This window comes from Musa acuminata, chromosome BXJ2-3 (genome assembly GCF_036884655.1).
Source record: "Musa acuminata AAA Group cultivar baxijiao chromosome BXJ2-3, Cavendish_Baxijiao_AAA, whole genome shotgun sequence".
Lineage (NCBI taxonomy): Eukaryota > Viridiplantae > Streptophyta > Magnoliopsida > Zingiberales > Musaceae > Musa > Musa acuminata.
In genome coordinates, this window is record NC_088340.1 from 13,391,016 (window position 1) to 13,410,247 (window position 19,232).

The 19,232-nt window shown below is 38.6% G+C and overlaps 2 protein-coding genes across 3 annotated transcripts; one reads left to right on the plus strand and one right to left on the minus strand.

Annotated features, from left to right (window-relative positions):
• The first annotated feature begins 693 nt into the window (after positions 1-693).
• LOC135583485 (tobamovirus multiplication protein 3-like) lies at positions 694-6,311 on the plus strand. 2 transcript variants are annotated; one of them, XM_009393942.3, is made up of 12 exons: positions 694-776; positions 869-1,053; positions 1,255-1,345; positions 1,451-1,500; positions 1,584-1,676; positions 1,761-1,832; positions 3,422-3,494; positions 3,600-3,645; positions 4,691-4,754; positions 4,833-4,886; positions 4,971-5,048; positions 5,839-6,311. In XM_009393942.3, the coding sequence occupies exons 2-12, from the start codon at positions 916-918 to the stop codon at positions 5,929-5,931; spliced, it is 852 nt and encodes a 283-aa protein (XP_009392217.2). In that variant the 5' UTR covers positions 694-776; positions 869-915; the 3' UTR covers positions 5,932-6,311. The 2 variants fall into 2 exon arrangements, with proteins under 2 accessions (XP_009392217.2, XP_064955350.1); XM_065099278.1 differs by lacking the exon at positions 694-776 and having other exon boundaries at positions 827-1,053.
• Positions 1,497-11,445, minus strand: LOC135607454 (uncharacterized). The gene is made up of 6 exons (XM_065099279.1): positions 11,147-11,445; positions 10,811-11,023; positions 8,813-8,896; positions 8,605-8,733; positions 6,775-8,038; positions 1,497-2,074 (listed from the first exon to the last, which is right to left on the minus strand). The coding sequence occupies exons 1-5, from the start codon at positions 11,312-11,314 to the stop codon at positions 7,991-7,993; spliced, it is 642 nt and encodes a 213-aa protein (XP_064955351.1). The 5' UTR covers positions 11,315-11,445; the 3' UTR covers positions 1,497-2,074; positions 6,775-7,990.
• Between the last annotated feature and the right edge of the window lie 7,787 nt (positions 11,446-19,232).

The window sequence follows — 19,232 nt, forward strand, 5'->3', positions numbered from 1 at the left end:
CCAAGGAATTATCCATCGTATGGTTTTGCCCCCCTTTATGGTGGACCTCAAAAAGCATGTCGCACGACTTTTAGCCATGTTGATTTATTTAGCTCCTCCTCCTCCTCTTCAATCAACGTCAAGAGTTTTATCATTTGTCTTATCATGATGTTGGCATAGGGAGTGAGATCCTACAGCTCGTGGCAATCAATTCCAGATAACATCCTATCATAAAATTTCAAAAAAGAAAGAAAAGAGATACGACATCTTCAACCACAGAATGTAATGTGGTGTAGCATTATTGAGCTTGATGTAAATTAATACGCTCGGATCCAATGTGAATCAGATCGGATCATATTTTAGTCCTTATCGGAGGACATATAGAATTCGCATCCTAATCGACCCCGTGTTGCCAGGGATCCAATGTGATCTGCTTCCACCATTCTATTCGGTAGATCTATCGGGGGTTACATCGTCCTGTTGGAGCATAAGAAATAATAATTAAATAATTAAATTGCCTGCCATCTTGATTGGAAAAAGGACTATTAGAAATATTAAAAAAAATAAAGGAGCATTAGAAATTTCAAATTAAAAGTAACGTCACTTCAAAACATACATTAAAACAAAAATAAATAAATAAATAAAAATGATTATTATGATCGATCGAGTGCTTATATTGAACGCAAGGAATCCCCAGCTCACTTTTGCCGACCGCATATCGACCTGTCGACCCGCGATGCGACGTGATGCGACGCGTTGCGATCTCCGCAACCGTCAGATCCACCGCCAACAGTCGTGTTAGCCTCTTCCTCCTCTTCCTATTCTTTTCTTCTAATATATTTCGCCTTTTAATCTAACCGTTTCTCGTCTCCCCTCGATCGCCGCGAAGAAGGTCCGATCGCCGGTTACTTTTTGCCCCGCCAGGGTCTCCGCCTGATGGACTCATCGTCGGCTGTTCTCGCCCTCCGGACCGCCTCTGCTTGGTGGGATGAGGTGAACGATTCCAGTTTGTGGCAGGATCGCATCTTCCACGCCCTCTCCCTTCTCTTCGGACTCATCTCCGCCGTCGCCCTTGTAATCTTCTTGTCCATATCTTTTTATTCCATTCTGTTGATCCCTCTTGATCGTTGCATTGGATTTTCGGCGTTAGGGTTTCGACTTCCTGATGGAGAGATTTAACGAATTCAAGGGATTAGACAAGCTCGTCCCGTTTTCTACAATGCATGATCGTTCGTCATTGTTGTCACTCATCATTTCACGTACATAAAATTGCAGATTCAGTTAATTAGGATCGAATGTAGAGTACCAGAATTTGGATGGACGACGCAGAAGGTCTTCCACCTCTTGAACTTCCTTGTGAATGGCGGTCCGTGATCTGTCTTTGCTCGTCTTTGTTATTCGAGTAGGATTTGCGGTGTTGCACTCATTGATATCTGCTGCTCTGTGACAATATGTCTCTTGCTAATGGCAGTTCGGTCACTGGTGTTTGTATTCCGTCGGGGCGTCCAGAAAATGAACCCTGTAATGTGCTTCATTTATCCTATTGTTCTTCAGAATACTTGATGGTTCTTAAACTATTCTAATGGCATTTGATGGGGTTTCAGATAATTCGACATATTCTTCTGGATTTGCCTGGTCTTGCATTCTTCACTACCTATGCTCTACTGGTTTTATTTTGGGCGGAAATATACTATCAGGTTGGTAATCTAAATATTTGACTTGTTTACAAAATGCCAGTTGGGGAATTGTGCTCATTTCTTTTTCTTAATGGTATTTTGCAGGCACGTTCTGTATCTACTGATGGGCTTAGACCAACGTTCTATACAATTAATGCAGTGACCTATGTAATTCAGGTAATGGCAGTTAGTATTTTTCCACAATGAGCAGTGTAATTCTCTGTGGTTTATCTGCCTTTTGTGGTGCTAGAAAAGGTTCAATTTAGGTCTTTCTGTACGAAGACATGTTGGTGGCCAAGTCCACACTCTTTAATTTGTGGGTATCCTGCCTGATTGAAAATTGAAAGCTTGCAGAATTGATGGTCTCTGTTGAGTCGTCTCTTCTGCAAATACATTGTGGATTGTATGTTTTTTTATAGCTGCACCAAATGCATGTAGTCAGCAGTTTTGTTGCAACTTATGGATAACTTAAAATGTTCAACAAGTACATGATGAAAAACCAACAAACTAGGAGTGTTTAGTCTCCCAAGCATAAAATCTTTCTAGTAATTCAATGGTTAACGTGATGTCATAACTTGTGGCTAATTTGTGTAGAAAAGCTATAAGTTTCTACCTTCCTATGGAGCACTTTTGACTTTGCCAATAATTTCCGTAGTTTTTGTTGCACGAAAAACTTGAACAAGTTCTAGGTGTAAGGTAATCATGGTTCCTGTTGTTCCTCACTCTGGCTATATCCATTAAGACATCACCAACAGACTTCTGCTTCACACAAATTGAAGGTCCAGATACTCTATCCATGTGATTTTGAGTTACCATTTGCAAACCTTGCTCAATTTGGGTAAATAAAAAGACCAAATTTCGATGATAATTATCAGAAGATGGGGGAGAAGAGGGTCATGGTTTGGAGGAAAAGACCATAGGTAACATACCTTGGTCACTAACTTAATTATCTTCTGCACATACATCTTGCAATATTTGTTCGAACAATCTTGGGAGGCCAGTGAGTAATAAACTAAAACTGAAGTAGTAATCTAATTTAATTATCTGAGCCTAGAAAAATGTATATGTTGTTAGTCAAACAATAAGCAAATTTCAACCTTGTAGAATAGAAGGGATCAGGAAGACATCAAACTTTTACCATTCAAACATTTGCAGCCAACAACAGTATGCAATAAAGTTATTGTTTGATGTGAAAACAGTCAAGATAATATATTAAGGAGCACGGGGTACAAAAAGAGGGAAGAGGCGATGCAAAGACATCTATGGATTTGGATTAGATCCTAATAGAAAGACACTGCATATGGTGGGAGCTGTGTCTTGCATTGTATTTTGTTTTAGCGAGTGGCAGACCAAGTGCCGTACTAACTATTTTGATACTAATGCCATTTTAATCTGGCCTTTAATTTATCTGTTTCCCAAGATGGATCAATACCAGATACTTACAGGAGAAGTTAATACCTGTAAATTTTTGGCACATACCCAGGGAAGCCAACCATGTAGCCCACAAGCTAGCTAGTTTTGGTAGAGTTCACAGTTTTTCATATTTTTGGCATGCAGCAGACCCTGTTGCTTCACAGTTTGTATTGATATTAGCTAATAGAAGTTTTGGTTATATCCAAAAAAGAGAAAAATAACAGAAAGTTTGTGTGTGACTATGAGTTACCTTCTGTCCATAAGTTCTGGCAGACACTGTACAAAGTTAAGTAAAATATCACATCAGATTTAATTACTTTTACTTTGGTTGTATCATGTTTAATCGTTTGCAGATTGCTCTTTGGTTGGTCTTGTGGTGGAAGCCAATCCAAGCAATGATCATCATATCCAAGATATTCTTTGCAGGTTTGGTTACTGATAATGCAATCTATTTTCCATGATCGTACACAGATGAAATAATATTTTTTATTTATTTGGAAATCTTCAACCCTCAAAGATATTTTCTGGCAGGTGTCTCATTCTTTGCTGCCCTTGGTTTTCTTCTGTATGGAGGGAGGTGAGTTATCTCTAGTGCACTCATGTATCCTCTAGAATAGTTCATGTCATTTCATATGCTTTTGGACACCATGCCATCACATGTTGAAAAATGAAAAGAGACGGGAAGAGGAGAGTGGAAGGAGAAGGGGAAAAAACAAAAGTAAAAAGGAGGAGAGGTGGGTGCCTTGCATCTATATTTCTGAAGTTATATTGCCTCTCAAGTGATAGATTTTATACCTGAGCATTTGCGGCCTGACAAAACCTAATTGTTTATTAGTTAGATTACCATTTTGGTCTTCGTCCAGTTCCTAGTTTGTGGCCAAATATAAGAAACTGACAGAAAGAGCAAGTTTGAATATGGTTTAGAGCCAAACAATCAGTTCATAAAATAATTCTCGGTACCCTTAAGCCTTGGCTTTGTTTCCTTGTTGGGAAAGTAAATTTATCTCATACAGTATATAACTTCTGAGATGAATACACAATACTTCATTCTTTTGGCTCGGAAATTTGTTTGCATTTATTTTTGGACATAAAGGTGGCTTTTCTTAACAATTGTCACGATCTGCCAATATGACAAATTTTACATGATTGGAGGGTTGGGGCCTAAAATATTAAAAAAATGTTGAATTGGTTGTGTTTGGTTGCTAGTTCTACCTGGTATATACAGCTTGACCTGACACAAAAGAAGACTGACACATTGCTCCCGTACCTGTAGGCGCCTGCTGTACATGATATTTAGAGACAAACAATGTGCTACTCAAGAAACTTAAACCTGATGGCCTCACTAGTCCTTTTCTGTTTTGTTAACATAAGGATCATGTGTGGATTATCATACTTGATGTTGCCTCTGTAGGTAAATTTACAGGAGATTATTTTAATCAGGAAAGCTTATGAATGGATTGTGTTTAATGTCGAAATAATTTTAATAGCTTTAAATTCTTCAAATTCTTCATGATTCTTGACAAATGTATAAGTTACTTGTCAAATTCTCTCTCTCTCTCTCCCCCCCCCTCTCTCTCTCTCTCTCTACTTGTGTGTGTTAAGCGATTTTTTGTAATTCATAGGCTTTTCTTAATGTTGAAACGTTTTCCTGTTGAATCAAAAGGGCGACGCAAGAAGTTACAGGAGGTATTTAAGAGTAGTTGCACTGTTTACTTGTCAGCATGTTTGCCTATATTAATTACTTTATTTTCCTCACTTGTACAGGTTGGTTATGTTACCACTATATGTTTCCTATGTTTCTTGTTGAGATGCATTATGGTAAGCATAGGAAGTTAGGTTAAATTTATTATTTTGCTAAATACTTGATTTCTTAACTCCTATATTTTAATCGTTGCTTGACAGGTGTGCTTCAATGCTTTTGACAAAGCTGCAGACCTTGATGTACTGGACCATCCAATTCTGAACCTTTTATACTACCTGGTACTGTCCATATTCTATATCTTCTTCAACATGTCCTCTGCAGTTTCTCTGTGCAGGAAGCTTGATAATATTTATATCGGTGTACACAATCTGGTATCTTCTATTGATATCTGATTATATTAGTAGAAAATGCTGCTAGCCTTATTGTACTTGACCTCTTAATCTCTTGATGGAATGATGATTAGTTTAAGCGTTAATCTAGTTTTGAAGGCTGGAATAGTGTTTTTTCTGCAATATGATTGCTGAGCCCCAGAAGCAAAAATTGATTAATATGTAGAATAAGTTTGAACTTCTTCTATATTCTGCTAGTATAGTTATTCTCCGATTCATCTAACATAATTTGGTGAAGTTTATTGTTTGCAATTTGCTTATATGGATAAAAAATTACACCTTCTTAGTAACCATGCCTCACTAATAAAAAAAAATCATTTTAGAATAAGCAATGTCCTTTCTCAAGTCAGTTATCTGCAAGCTACTTTTCATTTCTAGTCTTAGCTTGTTATGGTCTTTAAGCATCAAGAAGAAGCTGCTGCAAGTCCACTACAATGTCTTTTTTCTCAAAGAATTCTTTGTCTGGTTTTAAACTGGTTATTATTGGTATGATTAGCTTTGTACCTACATGTGTATTTTTTGGTCCTTTACGGGTTGGTTACCTGTTAGTAATCTTCGATGGCCAGGTCAGTTTACTCTTTAATGTCAACAGTTGACAGTTGAACCAATATTTAGTCATTATTTCTTTGTCATTTGTCGATATGGTTGTGGCAATTATTCATTGATTTTATTTTTGCAGCTTGTAGAAATTCTGCCTTCATCTTTAGTACTCTTCATCTTAAGGAAATTACCGCCTAAACGTGGGATCACTCAGTACCATCCAATCCACTAGATGGGGACTCATTTGACTTTTGTTTTCAAAGAACCCACAATAAACCAATTGCCTACATATCCATTTCATGCTGAAGTTTTCTGGGAACAAATCAACAGAAGTGGCATCCTCTGGTGGCGGTACAACTGTTCAAAGAATTAGATTTGCTTTTATGTAGTTTGTAGGAATTTAATCATTTGTTTTGAGGTTCGTATAGATGCTAGCAATATTCTTTGGTTTATCCTGCTTAGTAATTCTACTCTGGCATCTGTAATTTGTTGGTGATATTTAATTTGACATTTATTTGATAGTTTTAAGGTCCGTATAGCTGATGTTTATTTGATACACACACAATCTAAGTATTTATTGCTTAGATCATATAAGCCATTATTTCAATTACATATGTAATTTGTTTGTGATCTTTAATACTGTCTTTCACTTGATATCTTTATTTGGGTTGGTTTAGCCAAATTCTAGCTTTCATCAGTTATATGCAGTTGTTTATGCAGTTATGCTATCTTTCACTTTATAACTTTATTTGAGTTGGTTTAGCCAAATTCTAGCTTTCAGCAGTTATTTGCAGCAGCATGATTTTGTCGCCTTGAAATTATGATTAGATATTAAGCATTTCGAATTGTTCTTTTTTTTTTTTTTTTATCAGTCTAAAAGATTGTTAGACCAGGTTCCACAGACCACCCTCTTATCTTCTCTTCTATTATATGTTTGGTTCAATGGATGCCTCAAAATAATTTAGGCTTATCAAATCAGGGGATGAATTAGTATTTCACATAACTCATGTTTCTGCAAATTCATCCTTGAAAACACACAAGACGTGAAGAAAAGTTAAATAGTCTATTTACATACCTTGCTGCTGCTGCTGCTGCTGCTGCAGATGTTTGGACTCCGGTCCCACAGCTCGGCCTTGGAGTTGCGGAGCATCGTTGCCTCTGTGGTTGAACGCATGTTTCATGTCGAGCTAGCAGGACGGTTCTTCTACATCTCCAGAAAAAACCGACGGTCTTTTCTGGAGTTGAATGGTGGGTTGGTTGGTGGATGAAAGGGCCATTAAAAAGTTTCAGTCTCTACCCACTAGAGTCCCCGAACCCAAGTTTCCAAATCATTACCTCCGACTCTGGACCAGGCCCATTCGGACTCGGGTTACACATTTTGTGATCCGGATCCGCAATGTAACCCATCTCCCGTTAGGCTGAGGAATGCCACTCCCTCACGACGAGAGTGGCTTTCCCGTAAATTTTAAAGAGATCCCCACAGCCTGTTCCTGCGACCGCCACGGTGCTCGATCCACGCGATGCGAGCGGCAGCCGCTGCGGATGTCGCCTTGACGGTGTGGAGGTGCCGCGGAGGTCGAGCACACATCCACGCTGCCATTCTAGGCCGACTTCTCCACCGCCTCCGGAGAGACAGGTCGACGAGGCGGAGAAGGGGATCAATCGGAGGCGACCCGTCTCGCTTCCTCTTGTGGTGGTACTCGATGGAGCCGCAGCGGGGCGAGTGGGGTACGAAGAGTGGTGGCAATTTTGTGAGTAATGAGACGGAGAGCCGTCTTTCCACCTTCATTCTCAATTTTCTCCTCTTGATCTAATAAATAAAAAGAAGAGACTTCTGTGACTTAAAACGCCGATCACTAGGTTGTATTATTATAGACACCGAAAACAGAGTATGAACCTTTATTCGTGTCTGGTTACAGCCGAATGTTGATGATATATAGGTTGGAATATTAGGAAGAGCTTCACTGGATGAAACAAACAGAACCATTTGATGAATGGTCATTGTAATATGAAGCTGGTTTGAAGTTGATGTGAGAAATTTGAAGGGTCAGCAAAAAGATGGCCTAATTAGAAAGAAACAGAAAGGGGCAATTCGAACCGGTATCCCAAGTTCAAAAGCTTCATACAACAACGAGAGCTGTTGGATTGTGTGCAGCTGGTTGCAGTAGCATAGCTCGAGGATGGGAGGAATGGCTGGCTACTCGGCATTTTTTTTTTTTAACTTACTTGTGCAATCTAGAATCAGGAGAGTTCTGATGAAGAGATGACAACAGCTGCACCAAGATGGATCATCAGCCCCGGGGATTAGTACAATCTTTGCCACTCGACTTACGTTTTCCCTGCAAAATAAACAAAATATTCGGTTTAGAGAACTCAATAGTTAAAAGAGGGGAAAAGAAAAAAACACACATTTACATGCAAATCGTGTTGCGACCAAAGTAAGCGCAGTACAACTTAACGTGTTGCAATGAGAACCGACAACTGTTCATGGTTTAGACTTTAGATCGATGTTTGACGTTTTCGCATGAACCTATACGAAATGGGCAGCATATATCGATTTGAGAACCGATCCGCTTCTGTTTTAGACAGTTTGATCTGAATCATAAAAAATAAAAACTTTAATAATCAAACCTTTGGGGCTGCCGTGAGTCCTCTTCGTCCCGAACGCGAGCCTTTTTCCATTTTATCTTATGCAACCGTCCGTTGCCCCGTCATGCACCATCATCCGATACACTTTCATCACCTCTTCCCTCTTCTTTCCTCCAATCTTCTTCATCCTTTTCTTCTCCCACCACCCTTTCCTCTTCTTCTTCCTCCTCCTCGAGTCATCGATAGTACTAATAATTCGTAAAATGATTGATAATCCTTAGTTTAGATTGAGAATTAAGTTTTAGGTTTTGGTCACCTTAGCAGAAGGTGTGGCAGAGCCTGGGTGGCTGTCGGATCCTTGACGACGCCTTTCTTTTCTTAGTAATTCCAGCAGTTTCTTGTTCTCTTCATCCAGAATTTTGTTTTCTTCAAAGAAAACCTTGACCTTGAATGCATTTTAAAGCACAAAAGACTCCTTATCATGATACAAAGAGGGGAAAAAGAAACTGAATCAGATTGAATACCTCCTCTTCAGCTCTGTGGAGATTTGTCCTCAAATGTTCCTTGTCCTTCTTCAAGGATTCAGCTTCAGCAGCCAATGATTCTAGCTAAAATATAATATTCAACAAAGTCAATAAAAGGTCAGCATAAAAGATTAAGCACACAACTGGGCTATAAATCAGCAGTCTATATATATATATATATATATATATGAAATGCATAAAAATCGAAAATAACATCATTAAATCTTAAAGAGAAAAGGCAATAAATTTTAGACTAAAAGAGATAATATATTATAGAACCTACTCTGCCAGACCCTAAATAGCCAGACATGGACAAGGACTATGAATGAGTCATTAGGATTGACTCAACACAATGATCTCGTGAACTTCTAGAGTTGAAAATTCAAAGTATAAGCGACTGAAGGAAACTGACCATTCTTTAGAGATGATAGATAACAAAGATGTAGGCTGAAATTAAGCATAAAATTAAGGAAATATTCATATTAGATTGAAATATGAACAATTGTTTTTCAAAAAAAAAATCAGTTTTAAATATCTTAAAAGGACACCCCATATATGCTCCAACGTTGAGTGAAATTTGGTTGGATATTTAACTTATAAGCATGGATTTCATAAACCAACATGTTTCACTAAATTTTATATGGTGTAGGACCTCATACGACAGAGTGGCAAAAGTTTATGGTCATTACAACAGCAAAACTATTATAAAAAAATTTATATGATATCTTAGTAGAGACATCCCAGCAGTTAGTGCCAGTGTTGCACAAATGATATATCTTAGATTCGAGTTTATGTGTGAGCATCTCTCGTACATCATTTGATTTAATCAAATTTTCCTTTAAAAAAAAATTCATGTCATATGGTGTCTACTGGCTGAATGGATAAACAAACTATTCTATAAAAAAGACAGACACAAACTGCAGCTTTCTCCAAAATACAGGAGAGACAAAAATGCATTTAAAAGGAAAAAGGAGAAAGATGAATTTGTTTTCGTTTCAATGCCAAACGCTGCAACTTTTTCTTAGCAAAATTATGAGAGAAAAGGTAAATGGTTGATGATGCACAACAGCAACTTCAGAGAGGTAAAGAAGAGAAAAAAAAGTCAAAATTAAAGCAATGATCCACATAAAAGAGGGTAATCAAACAATTGAAGCAGAGATGAAAGATGTTCAGATAAATATTGTGTAACCAAGAAAATAAAAAAAAGGAAATATCAGGTCACACCTTTATAGGATAAGAGTGACATGAAACTCTACAAGCAAAATGATGAGGATACTGAAAAAATAATTAAAAAAAACTGTGCAGAGCTCAAAATTAGAGATCAACAATAGAAATGGGGTTAATCACTCATAATCCCAAGTAGCTATCCAACAATTCCTTTAAGAGGCAGAATATCCTAAAGGTTACTATCCACCTAATGATTCTACTATATTCAATTCAAGAATCCTCTTTTTCCATATACATAACTTACTTGAACTCAAGTTTTAAGTTTTAATTCAAATCTAAAATTAATGAATTGAAACTTGTTGACTTTTAAGTCTTCTTCTGTCGCTGTGCTTCTAAAACGGCAACATAATCATAATATTCTAGGATGTAAGAATATTTCTCTGTAAGTTTGTTCAGCCAATCAGACAATGCTACCAGCAAATTAAGCATACATCAAGACCATTAATATTGCACTCGAGAGACATGATTTATCTCTCAAATTACTTATAGCAAAAGAGCGACATACAAAAGATATTGCTAGTGGCGAAGGTTTTTTCCTTTTGAGTATTGCACTGTTAATTTAATTGTAGATGCCAACTTACAATCAAATATGATTTCAAATTAATAACTTTTAGTCAATTCTGAGCTCTAAATATTCATATCCAGAAGGGAAAATAAAAATAAAAATTTACTTGTATGAGTTAGACTAATACTAGTTGATATATTGATGGGAAGGACGGTGGAGAGGGAAGGGAAATAACAAATTAAACGAATTAGGGTTAGGGTTCTTACGCTAGAAATGTGCTGCAGCTGTGCCCGCAACTCCTCGTTCTCCTTCGCTAACTCATCACAAGATTCCAATATCCTCTCCAAGTCGCGCTCGTACAGAGAGCACTCCTCCTCCAACTTGCGGCAGTGATTCACCAGATCAGCGTACTGCGATACAATCACCTCCTTCTCCTCCACGCACCTCCTCACTCCCTGGGCGTTCATATTCGACTCGGCCTATCAATCACAATCTTTTCCATCATGAATCAGATAAAAGGAAAAGCCACCAAAAGCCGAAGAGAGAGATAGAGAGAGAGAGAGAGAGAGAGAGAGAGACCGCGATGAGAGTAGGTAACGAACCCTGGACTGCTCTAATCTCTTGCTGGACTCCTTGAGGCGGTCCTCCAAAACAAAGATCTGATCTTGAAGACGGCGGCGGGTGTCCTCGGAGACAAGGAGCTTCGGGCTCAGGCTCTCGACGGACACCGGGAGGCCCAACGAGACCTCGGTGCCCGGCGAAAGATCCATGGTGTTCCACGGAATGAGCGGAAGGAAACCCAGGGAACGCCAAACCCTAGGAACACCGGCGAGCGGTCACTTGGGGCCGGAGAACCGATCAAGAACAGGAACCCCCAAAGAGGAGAAGGCGGAGAACAGAATCCCGTCGATCGATCGAGCGGTGAAGAGAGGAGAGACTGAAAGACTTGTCGGGGGAACGTGAAGGAGAAGGGGGCGGGAAGGGACGGCAACGACGGGATTCAAATCGAAAAGGGGCGGTTAGCCGTCGCAGGTGGCGCTCTCAACAACGGGAAAGGAGCGAGAGACGTACACGTGGCGTATCGAACACTTGGTCCCGATGGAAGGCGTTATCGGGTTGAAACCAATACGGACGTACATCCAATAAGCTTATGGATCCAAGAAATGATAACCCACATTGGAGATTTCGGGTCGGATTTGAGCCCACTGTTTGATTAGGTTGTAGCTTACATAATCATTAAAAAGAAGAAAAAAAGAAGAAAAATACAAATCAAGCCATTATTATAAGGAGAAAACAATAAATAACGGGGAGAAAACAATAAATACAAATCAACAACATGTTTTGATATGAGAGAAGTTTATCATGTGCTGCTCCCTAATATCAATCATGTTACCCGTTAGTTAATCGTAACGATTCATCATCCATAACGTTTGACATTTCAATTGACTCCTCCTGGTTTTCAAGTTAACCTCCTCCCACTACACCTGCTTTAAATCATTTATAAATCATCATCGAATCCAACCTTATGAACAAATCAAAATTAATATATATGTAATTATTATTATTATTTATGTGCAGGACAAGATTGTATGATTTAGCCATTGTTTTACTGAAAGCTTCCGAGGACACAAACTAGTAGAAATACAACACACAACGGAGACAGCACAACCACTTCATACTTTTCTTTGCTGGACCGATGTTGATGTGATCCGAGGGTCCATAGCTCGGACGATAGATGGAGTAGGTAGCATGTTTGATTGGACATTATGTGAGCCACTCCCCTCTTATCATAAATAATGTTTTGGAACAAAAGACCCATTGGGAAGATTAGATGTGATGTTTCCTTCGTTGACATGTTGTCGTCATCATGTCACGTAAATCGAGGTTATCTAATGTACGATTGATTACATTAAGGTGTCTACTTCAATTTTGGAATATAAGTTTGGTGTCAAAAATTGATCGAGTCGTCTTACAAAAGAAACCTCATGGAGGAGGTGTTCAACAAAGATGCCTCCTCAGAGATTCATGAGTCACAGATATTTAAGGGATTCGAATAGTTCGAGGTTATCTCTTCTTAGTAGTAAAGTAGCATATTTGACATCTTTTTATAGTGAACTTTAGCAAGTAAGAATTAATTCGCGATAATAGTTAGTGAAGACGAGATTGAATCATTAGATATTACGATTAGTATTGTTATTGTAAGTAATCATTTATCCTATTTATGTTTCTAAATTATTATAATAAAAACATAATAAAACTAACGCGGAAACAAAATAGCGTATCTCCAATCATTGTTGTATAAGAATTTCTGTAAATGTTTCTTCTTGAATTTTGGCACTTCTCGGCTCAGAACTCTCGCTTTAGATACTGTAGGAAACATTTTTGCTTCAAATAGATGATTGAGCCTAAGGACCAAAATCCTCATATATATATATATATATATATATATATATATATATATATATATATATATATATATATATATATATATATATATATATATATATATATATATATATATATATATATATATATATGTTCTCCCATCAAGAACATTTATCATCACCAACTCATAACGTTCAAGAATTAATTCAAATTTGTAACGTTTCGATCATAATGAAGAACTTTAATGATATTAAATATTTAATTTAATAATAACGATTTTATATATAATGAATAAAAAAATTAAAATCATTTAAACCATAATAAATAAAGAAATTTATAATAATAAATTATGAATCTTAATGAGAATGATTATATTATTATTAAATAAGATATTTAATAATAACGGTTACATTCTCTCACTTGGTACATACGTTTATCTTAATAATTTAAATTAATCTTTCTCGAACAACTTTCTTAAGAAATAAATACATGAATCATAGCGATAAGTCCTCTAAGAGCGAGTATTATCATCTATGTATCACGATGTATTTAGTTTCTTAATCTTAATGTAGTAATATTAACGAATAAACCTTATATTTATTCTTGATCTAGCAATAATATATTTTCTCAAAATAATATGTACATGAATGAGAAAATATCACGATATATAAGAGTTTTAATATCATTACAAAGTGGAACTAAGTCTCATTTTCTCTACATGATCCTTGAATTTCAGAGGTGGCGTGCCTTTAGTCAAAGGATCAGCAATCATCAATTCAGTGCTAATATGCTCAATGACCATTTTCTTTTCTTTTACATGTTCTCTTATGGCTAAATATTTAATGTCGATGTGTTTAGTTCGACTTTTACTTTTATTGTTTTTAGCCATAAAGGCAACAACTGAATTATCACATAAAATTCTTAATGGCCTAGAAATAGAATCCATGATTCTAAGCCCATAAATAAAACTCTTAAGCTATACACCATGTGAAGTAGCCTCAAAACAAGAGACAAACTCAACTTCCATGGTAAAAGTAGCAATCAAGGTCTGCTTAGTGCTTCTCTAAGAAATAGCTCCACCAGCCATCATAAAAATATATCCTAATGTTGATTTACGAGAATCAACACAACTGACGAAGTCTGAATTTGAGTAATCAATCACATCCAGATTGTCCGTATATCTATACATAAGCATGTAATCTTTAGTTCTTTGTAGATACCTCATCACTTTCTTTGCAGCTCTCCAGTTGTCCATACTTGGATTACTCTGATATCAACCTAACATCCCCACAATAAATGTAATATCAGATCTAGTACATACCTGAGCATACACAAGGCTTTATATGGCAGAAGCATATGAGATATTTTTCATTGATTTCCTTTCAAAGTTATTCTTTGGGCATTAATTCAAATTGAACCTATCACCTTTCATAATGGGAGCAATACTTGGTGAACAATCCTTAATCCGAAATCTTTCTAAAAGTTTATCGATATAGGTTTTTTGTGATAGACCTAAAATGCCTCGAGGTATATCTCTACGGATCTTAATGCCAATGACATAAGATGCTTCACCCATATCCTTCATGTCAAAATTTTTAGAAAGAAATTATTTCACCTCAAGCAGCAAACCCTTATCATTGGTTGTAAGCAAAATATCATCTACGTATAAAATAAGAAAACATATTTTACTCCCACTAACCTTCTAGTATATGCATTGATCCATGGGATTTTCAACAAATCCAAATGAAGAAATCACTTCATAGAATTTAAAATATCATTGGTGGGAGGCTTGTTTTAAGCCGTATATAGATTTTCTAAGCTTACAAACCAAGTGTTCACCAACACTAGAGGAGAAACCTTCAGATTGTTTCATATAAACCTCTTCCTCTAGATCTCCATTAAGAAATACCGTTTTCACATCCATTTGTTACAACTCAAGGTCAAAATGAGCAACTAATGCTAAAATAATACATAGAGAATCTTTCTTAAATACAGGAGAAAACATCTTCGTATAATCGATTCCCTCTTTTTGAGTAAATCTCTTTGCAACAAGTCTTGCCTTGTATCTCTCAATGTTGCCTAATGAATTTTTCTTAGTTTTAAAAACTCATTTGCAACTAATAGCTTTTGCTTCATTAGGCAACTCTATAAGATCCCAGACTCCATTGCTCATCATGGAATTCATCTCTTCTTTCATAGCATCATGCCACAAATTAGATTCTTTGCAACTCATGACTTGTGAAAATGTCTCATGATCATTTTTTACTCCAATATTATAATCAGATTCTTGTAGATGTTGGGAAATCATAGGGGGGGGCGACATCATATGCGCAGCGGAAGAACAAGAAAACAAAAATCCCCGATTCCCAAAAAGATGTTCATCGTCGTGCGAAGATTGGTGCGCAAAATCCGCAAAAACACAAAACTGCGTATAGAGATTGTGTTACCTAGGGAGATCGTATATCCCTGTTTCCTTGCAGATCCTTAGGAGAGGGTGAAGGAGGTCAAGCGTCCTCCTCTCTAGCGGTGATCCACACAGCAGGGTTGCGACGACGCTCCTCAAAACTCCAGGCCTACTCTGAGGTGGAGAGGGAGAGGAGAATAGGAAGGGCAAGCAAAGACTCTAGCCTATGAGGCTGTGAATCCCTCCTATTTATAGAGATCCCGTGTCAAAACCCTAATGGGTCCTTTCCCTAGTGGGTATTGGATCTGCATCCAATAAGACAAGGGCTCCGTCGGATATCTCATATCCGAACCTCTACTCATCGCAATGCCTACCATATGTGTGTGACCCTCTAGGCCCAATATCGAGCTGGCCGTGAGTCATACCTGTCAGAACTCCTTCTAACTAAGTGAATTATTATCTCTGTAATAATTCACTCGACTCATCGACTACGGAAGTACTAGGCCACTACGCCGTAGTCCCCAGACGATACAGGGGAATCCAATCCATTGGACCTGTCTGTCCTCAGTTACCATGTACCTATAGTCCCTCATCCATCTAATATCCCAGAGACCGTATATCGAGCATGGTGCTGTCAGACCCATACGGTTTCTACTCGAGTCTCGCTCTAATCGGATTCTCCCGGAGAACTCTTTCTCTCTCAACCCGAATGACCCTGGCCAGGGATTTGTCTGAGCAAGAACACATGGGATATTCCTCTCATGATACCGAGAGTGGATGATCCTCTATCGACACTCAATAGCCCTCGTAAGGTCGACTACCACTCCCAATGACCAGCTGTACTAGATCTGGGAACAGCCAAACCTATAAGTCTGGTATCAAAGAGTGGAGCACTCATACAGGACATCCTTGGTGTCTCAAGTCTAAGAACCAGATACACCACTAGGACTACGGAATTGTTGTCTGACAATAAGGCATCATCAACCATCCAGCATTCCGTAAGCGGATCAATCAGTGAACTCATTCTCCAATGAGCACTTGTACTGTATCCCTAGTGTCCCTACACGAGCAGCTATGAGACCAGCTGCATCCATCATATGGACGGGTATACAGCACACCAGTCTATCCGGTTATCACGATATCCCTCTCGAGTAACCTATGACCGGGATTATTTAGGATATGTGTTTAAAGGTGAATCGATCTCATTATCGTGATCTCATCACGATCCGATTCCCATTGCACAAATCCAAGGACATCACAATACATATGCATTTATGCAATAGTTATAAAGTGATATACGCCAAAATATAATAAGCAAAAAGATTCTGTATCAAGTCACACGTGCCATCACTCACGTGATTGGCTTGCTAGGCACTTATGACTAGCAATCTCCCACTTGACCTAAAGCCAATCACCTATGTGTCTGATCCCCATCAGACCCCTGTGACGCTCAAAGACAATCTGAGACAATGGCTTTGTTAGTGGATCTGCAATGTTATCTTCGGATGGAGCTCTTTCCACTGCTACATCTCCTCGGGTCACGATCTCTCTGATAAGGTGGAACCTCCTCAGAACATGCTTAGATTTCTGATGAGACCTAGGTTCCTTCGCTTGAGCAATTGCCCCGTTGTTGTCGCAATATAGGGAAATCGGCTCCTCACTATCCGGCACGACTCCTAAATCTGTGATGAACTTCTTCAACCAGACTCCCTCCTTTGCTGCATCTGATGCAGCAATGTACTCCGCCTTTGTGGTCGAGTCAGCAGTGGTATCTTGCTTGGAACTCTTCCAGCACACTGCTCCTCCATTCAAGGTGTACACATACCCTGAATTCGACTTGCTATCATCGACATCAGACTGAAAACTTGAGTCAGTGTAGCCTTCAACCTTAAGGCTATTACCTCCATATACTAGTAAAAGATCCTTAGTCCTTCTCAAGTACTTAAGGATACACTTTACTGCTTTCCAGTGCTCCAAGCCTGGATCCGCCTGATACCTGCTCGTGACACTCAGAGCATGCGCTATATCAGGCCTAGTACATAGCATGGCATACATGATAGACCCTATTGCTGAGGCATAAGGTATCATATCCATGTTTGCCCTTTGGAATTTTTGATGTCAAACCTTTTGACAATGGTTTCTATGTACCTGGACTGGGACAAGCCAAGCATCCTCTTGGATCTATCTCTATATATTCTAATCCCCAAGATATAGGATGCTTCCCCTAAGTCCTTCATGGAGAAATGTCTAGATAACCAAGCCTTTACTGTGGATTGCATTCCTACATCATTCCCAATGATGAGAATGTCATCCACATATAACACCAAAAAGGTGATAGCGCTCCCACTTACCTTCCTGTATACACAAGGCTCATCTTCGTTCTTAACGAAGTCATAAGATCTGATTGCCTCATCAAATCTTATGTTCCAACTTCGGGAAGCTTGCTTTAGTCCATAAATGGATCTAAGCAACCTACACACCTTATCTGGGCAGTTCTTGGACACGAATCCCTCAGGTTGCATCATATACACCTCCTCCTCCAGGTTCCCGTTGAGGAATGCGGTTTTCACATCCATCTGCCAGATCTCATAATCATAGTGTGCTGCAATAGCCAATAGAATTCTGATGGATTTTAGCATTGCTACGGGTGAGAAAGTTTCGTCGTAGTCAACACCTTGCCTTTGACGATACCCCTTAGCCACTAGCCTTGCTTTATAGGTCTCTACCTTTCCATCTACTCCGATCTTTTTCTTAAAGATCCACTTGCAACCGATGGGTACAATACCTTCGGGTGCATCAACTAGGTTCCAAACCTTATTGGAGTACATAGAATCCATTTCAGAATTCATGGCTTCTTTCCACTTCCCGGAGTCTATACTCATAATAGCCTCCTCGTAGGTCTGAGGATCAATATCCTCTACATCCTCTGCTCTAATATGTCCCACATATCTCTCAGGAGGATGGGATACTCTATCAGACCTGCGTAAAGTTTAAACTTGTGTATTAGATACCTGAACAGACTCGGGCTGTAGAGTGGTGCTTGAGCTTGGTTCCCTAACTTCGCTCAACTCTATCATTCTCCCACTGTCTCCGCCAAGAATGTGTTCCTTCTCAAGGAACACTGCTCTCTTAGCTACAAAGACCTTTTGGTCCTCGAGATGATAGAAATAATACCCACAAGTTTCCTTGGGGTATCCCACAAATTTACATCGCCCTGTCCTTGATTCTAACTTATCGGGGTTGTGTCTTTTAACATGGGCAGAGCAGCCCCAAATCTTAACTACTTTAAGATCAGGCTTCTTCCCTTTCCATATCTCATATGGTGTAGACACCACCGACTTAGTTGGAACTCTGTTCAGAAGGTAAGCTGCGGTTTCTAGGGCATATCCCCAGAATGAGATGGGTAGGTCAGCGAAACTCATCATGGACCGTACCATATCTAATAATGTACGATTTCTCCTTTCAGAGACACCATTGAGCTGAGGTGTATAAGGAGGTGTCCATTGGGATAATATCCCATGGTCCTTGAGGAAGTGAGTAAACTCTGTACTTAAGTACTCACCTCCTCGATCTGATCGAAGAGTTTTGATACTCTTTCCAGTCTGGTTCTCCACCTCATTCTTATACTCTCTGAATTTCTCAAAGGCCTCGGACTTGTACTTCATTAAGTATACATATCCATACCTTGAGAAATCATCAGTAAATGTAATGAAGTAGGAGTAACCTCCAATGGCATGAGTTGACATGGGTCCACATACATCACTATGTATGAGTTCCAACAACTCAGTGGCTCTCTCTCCAGTTCCACTAAATGGAGAGTTGGTCAGTTTTCCACGAATGCAAGGCTCACAAGTTGCATATGACATATAGTCGAATGGATCTAGATATCCATCATTTAG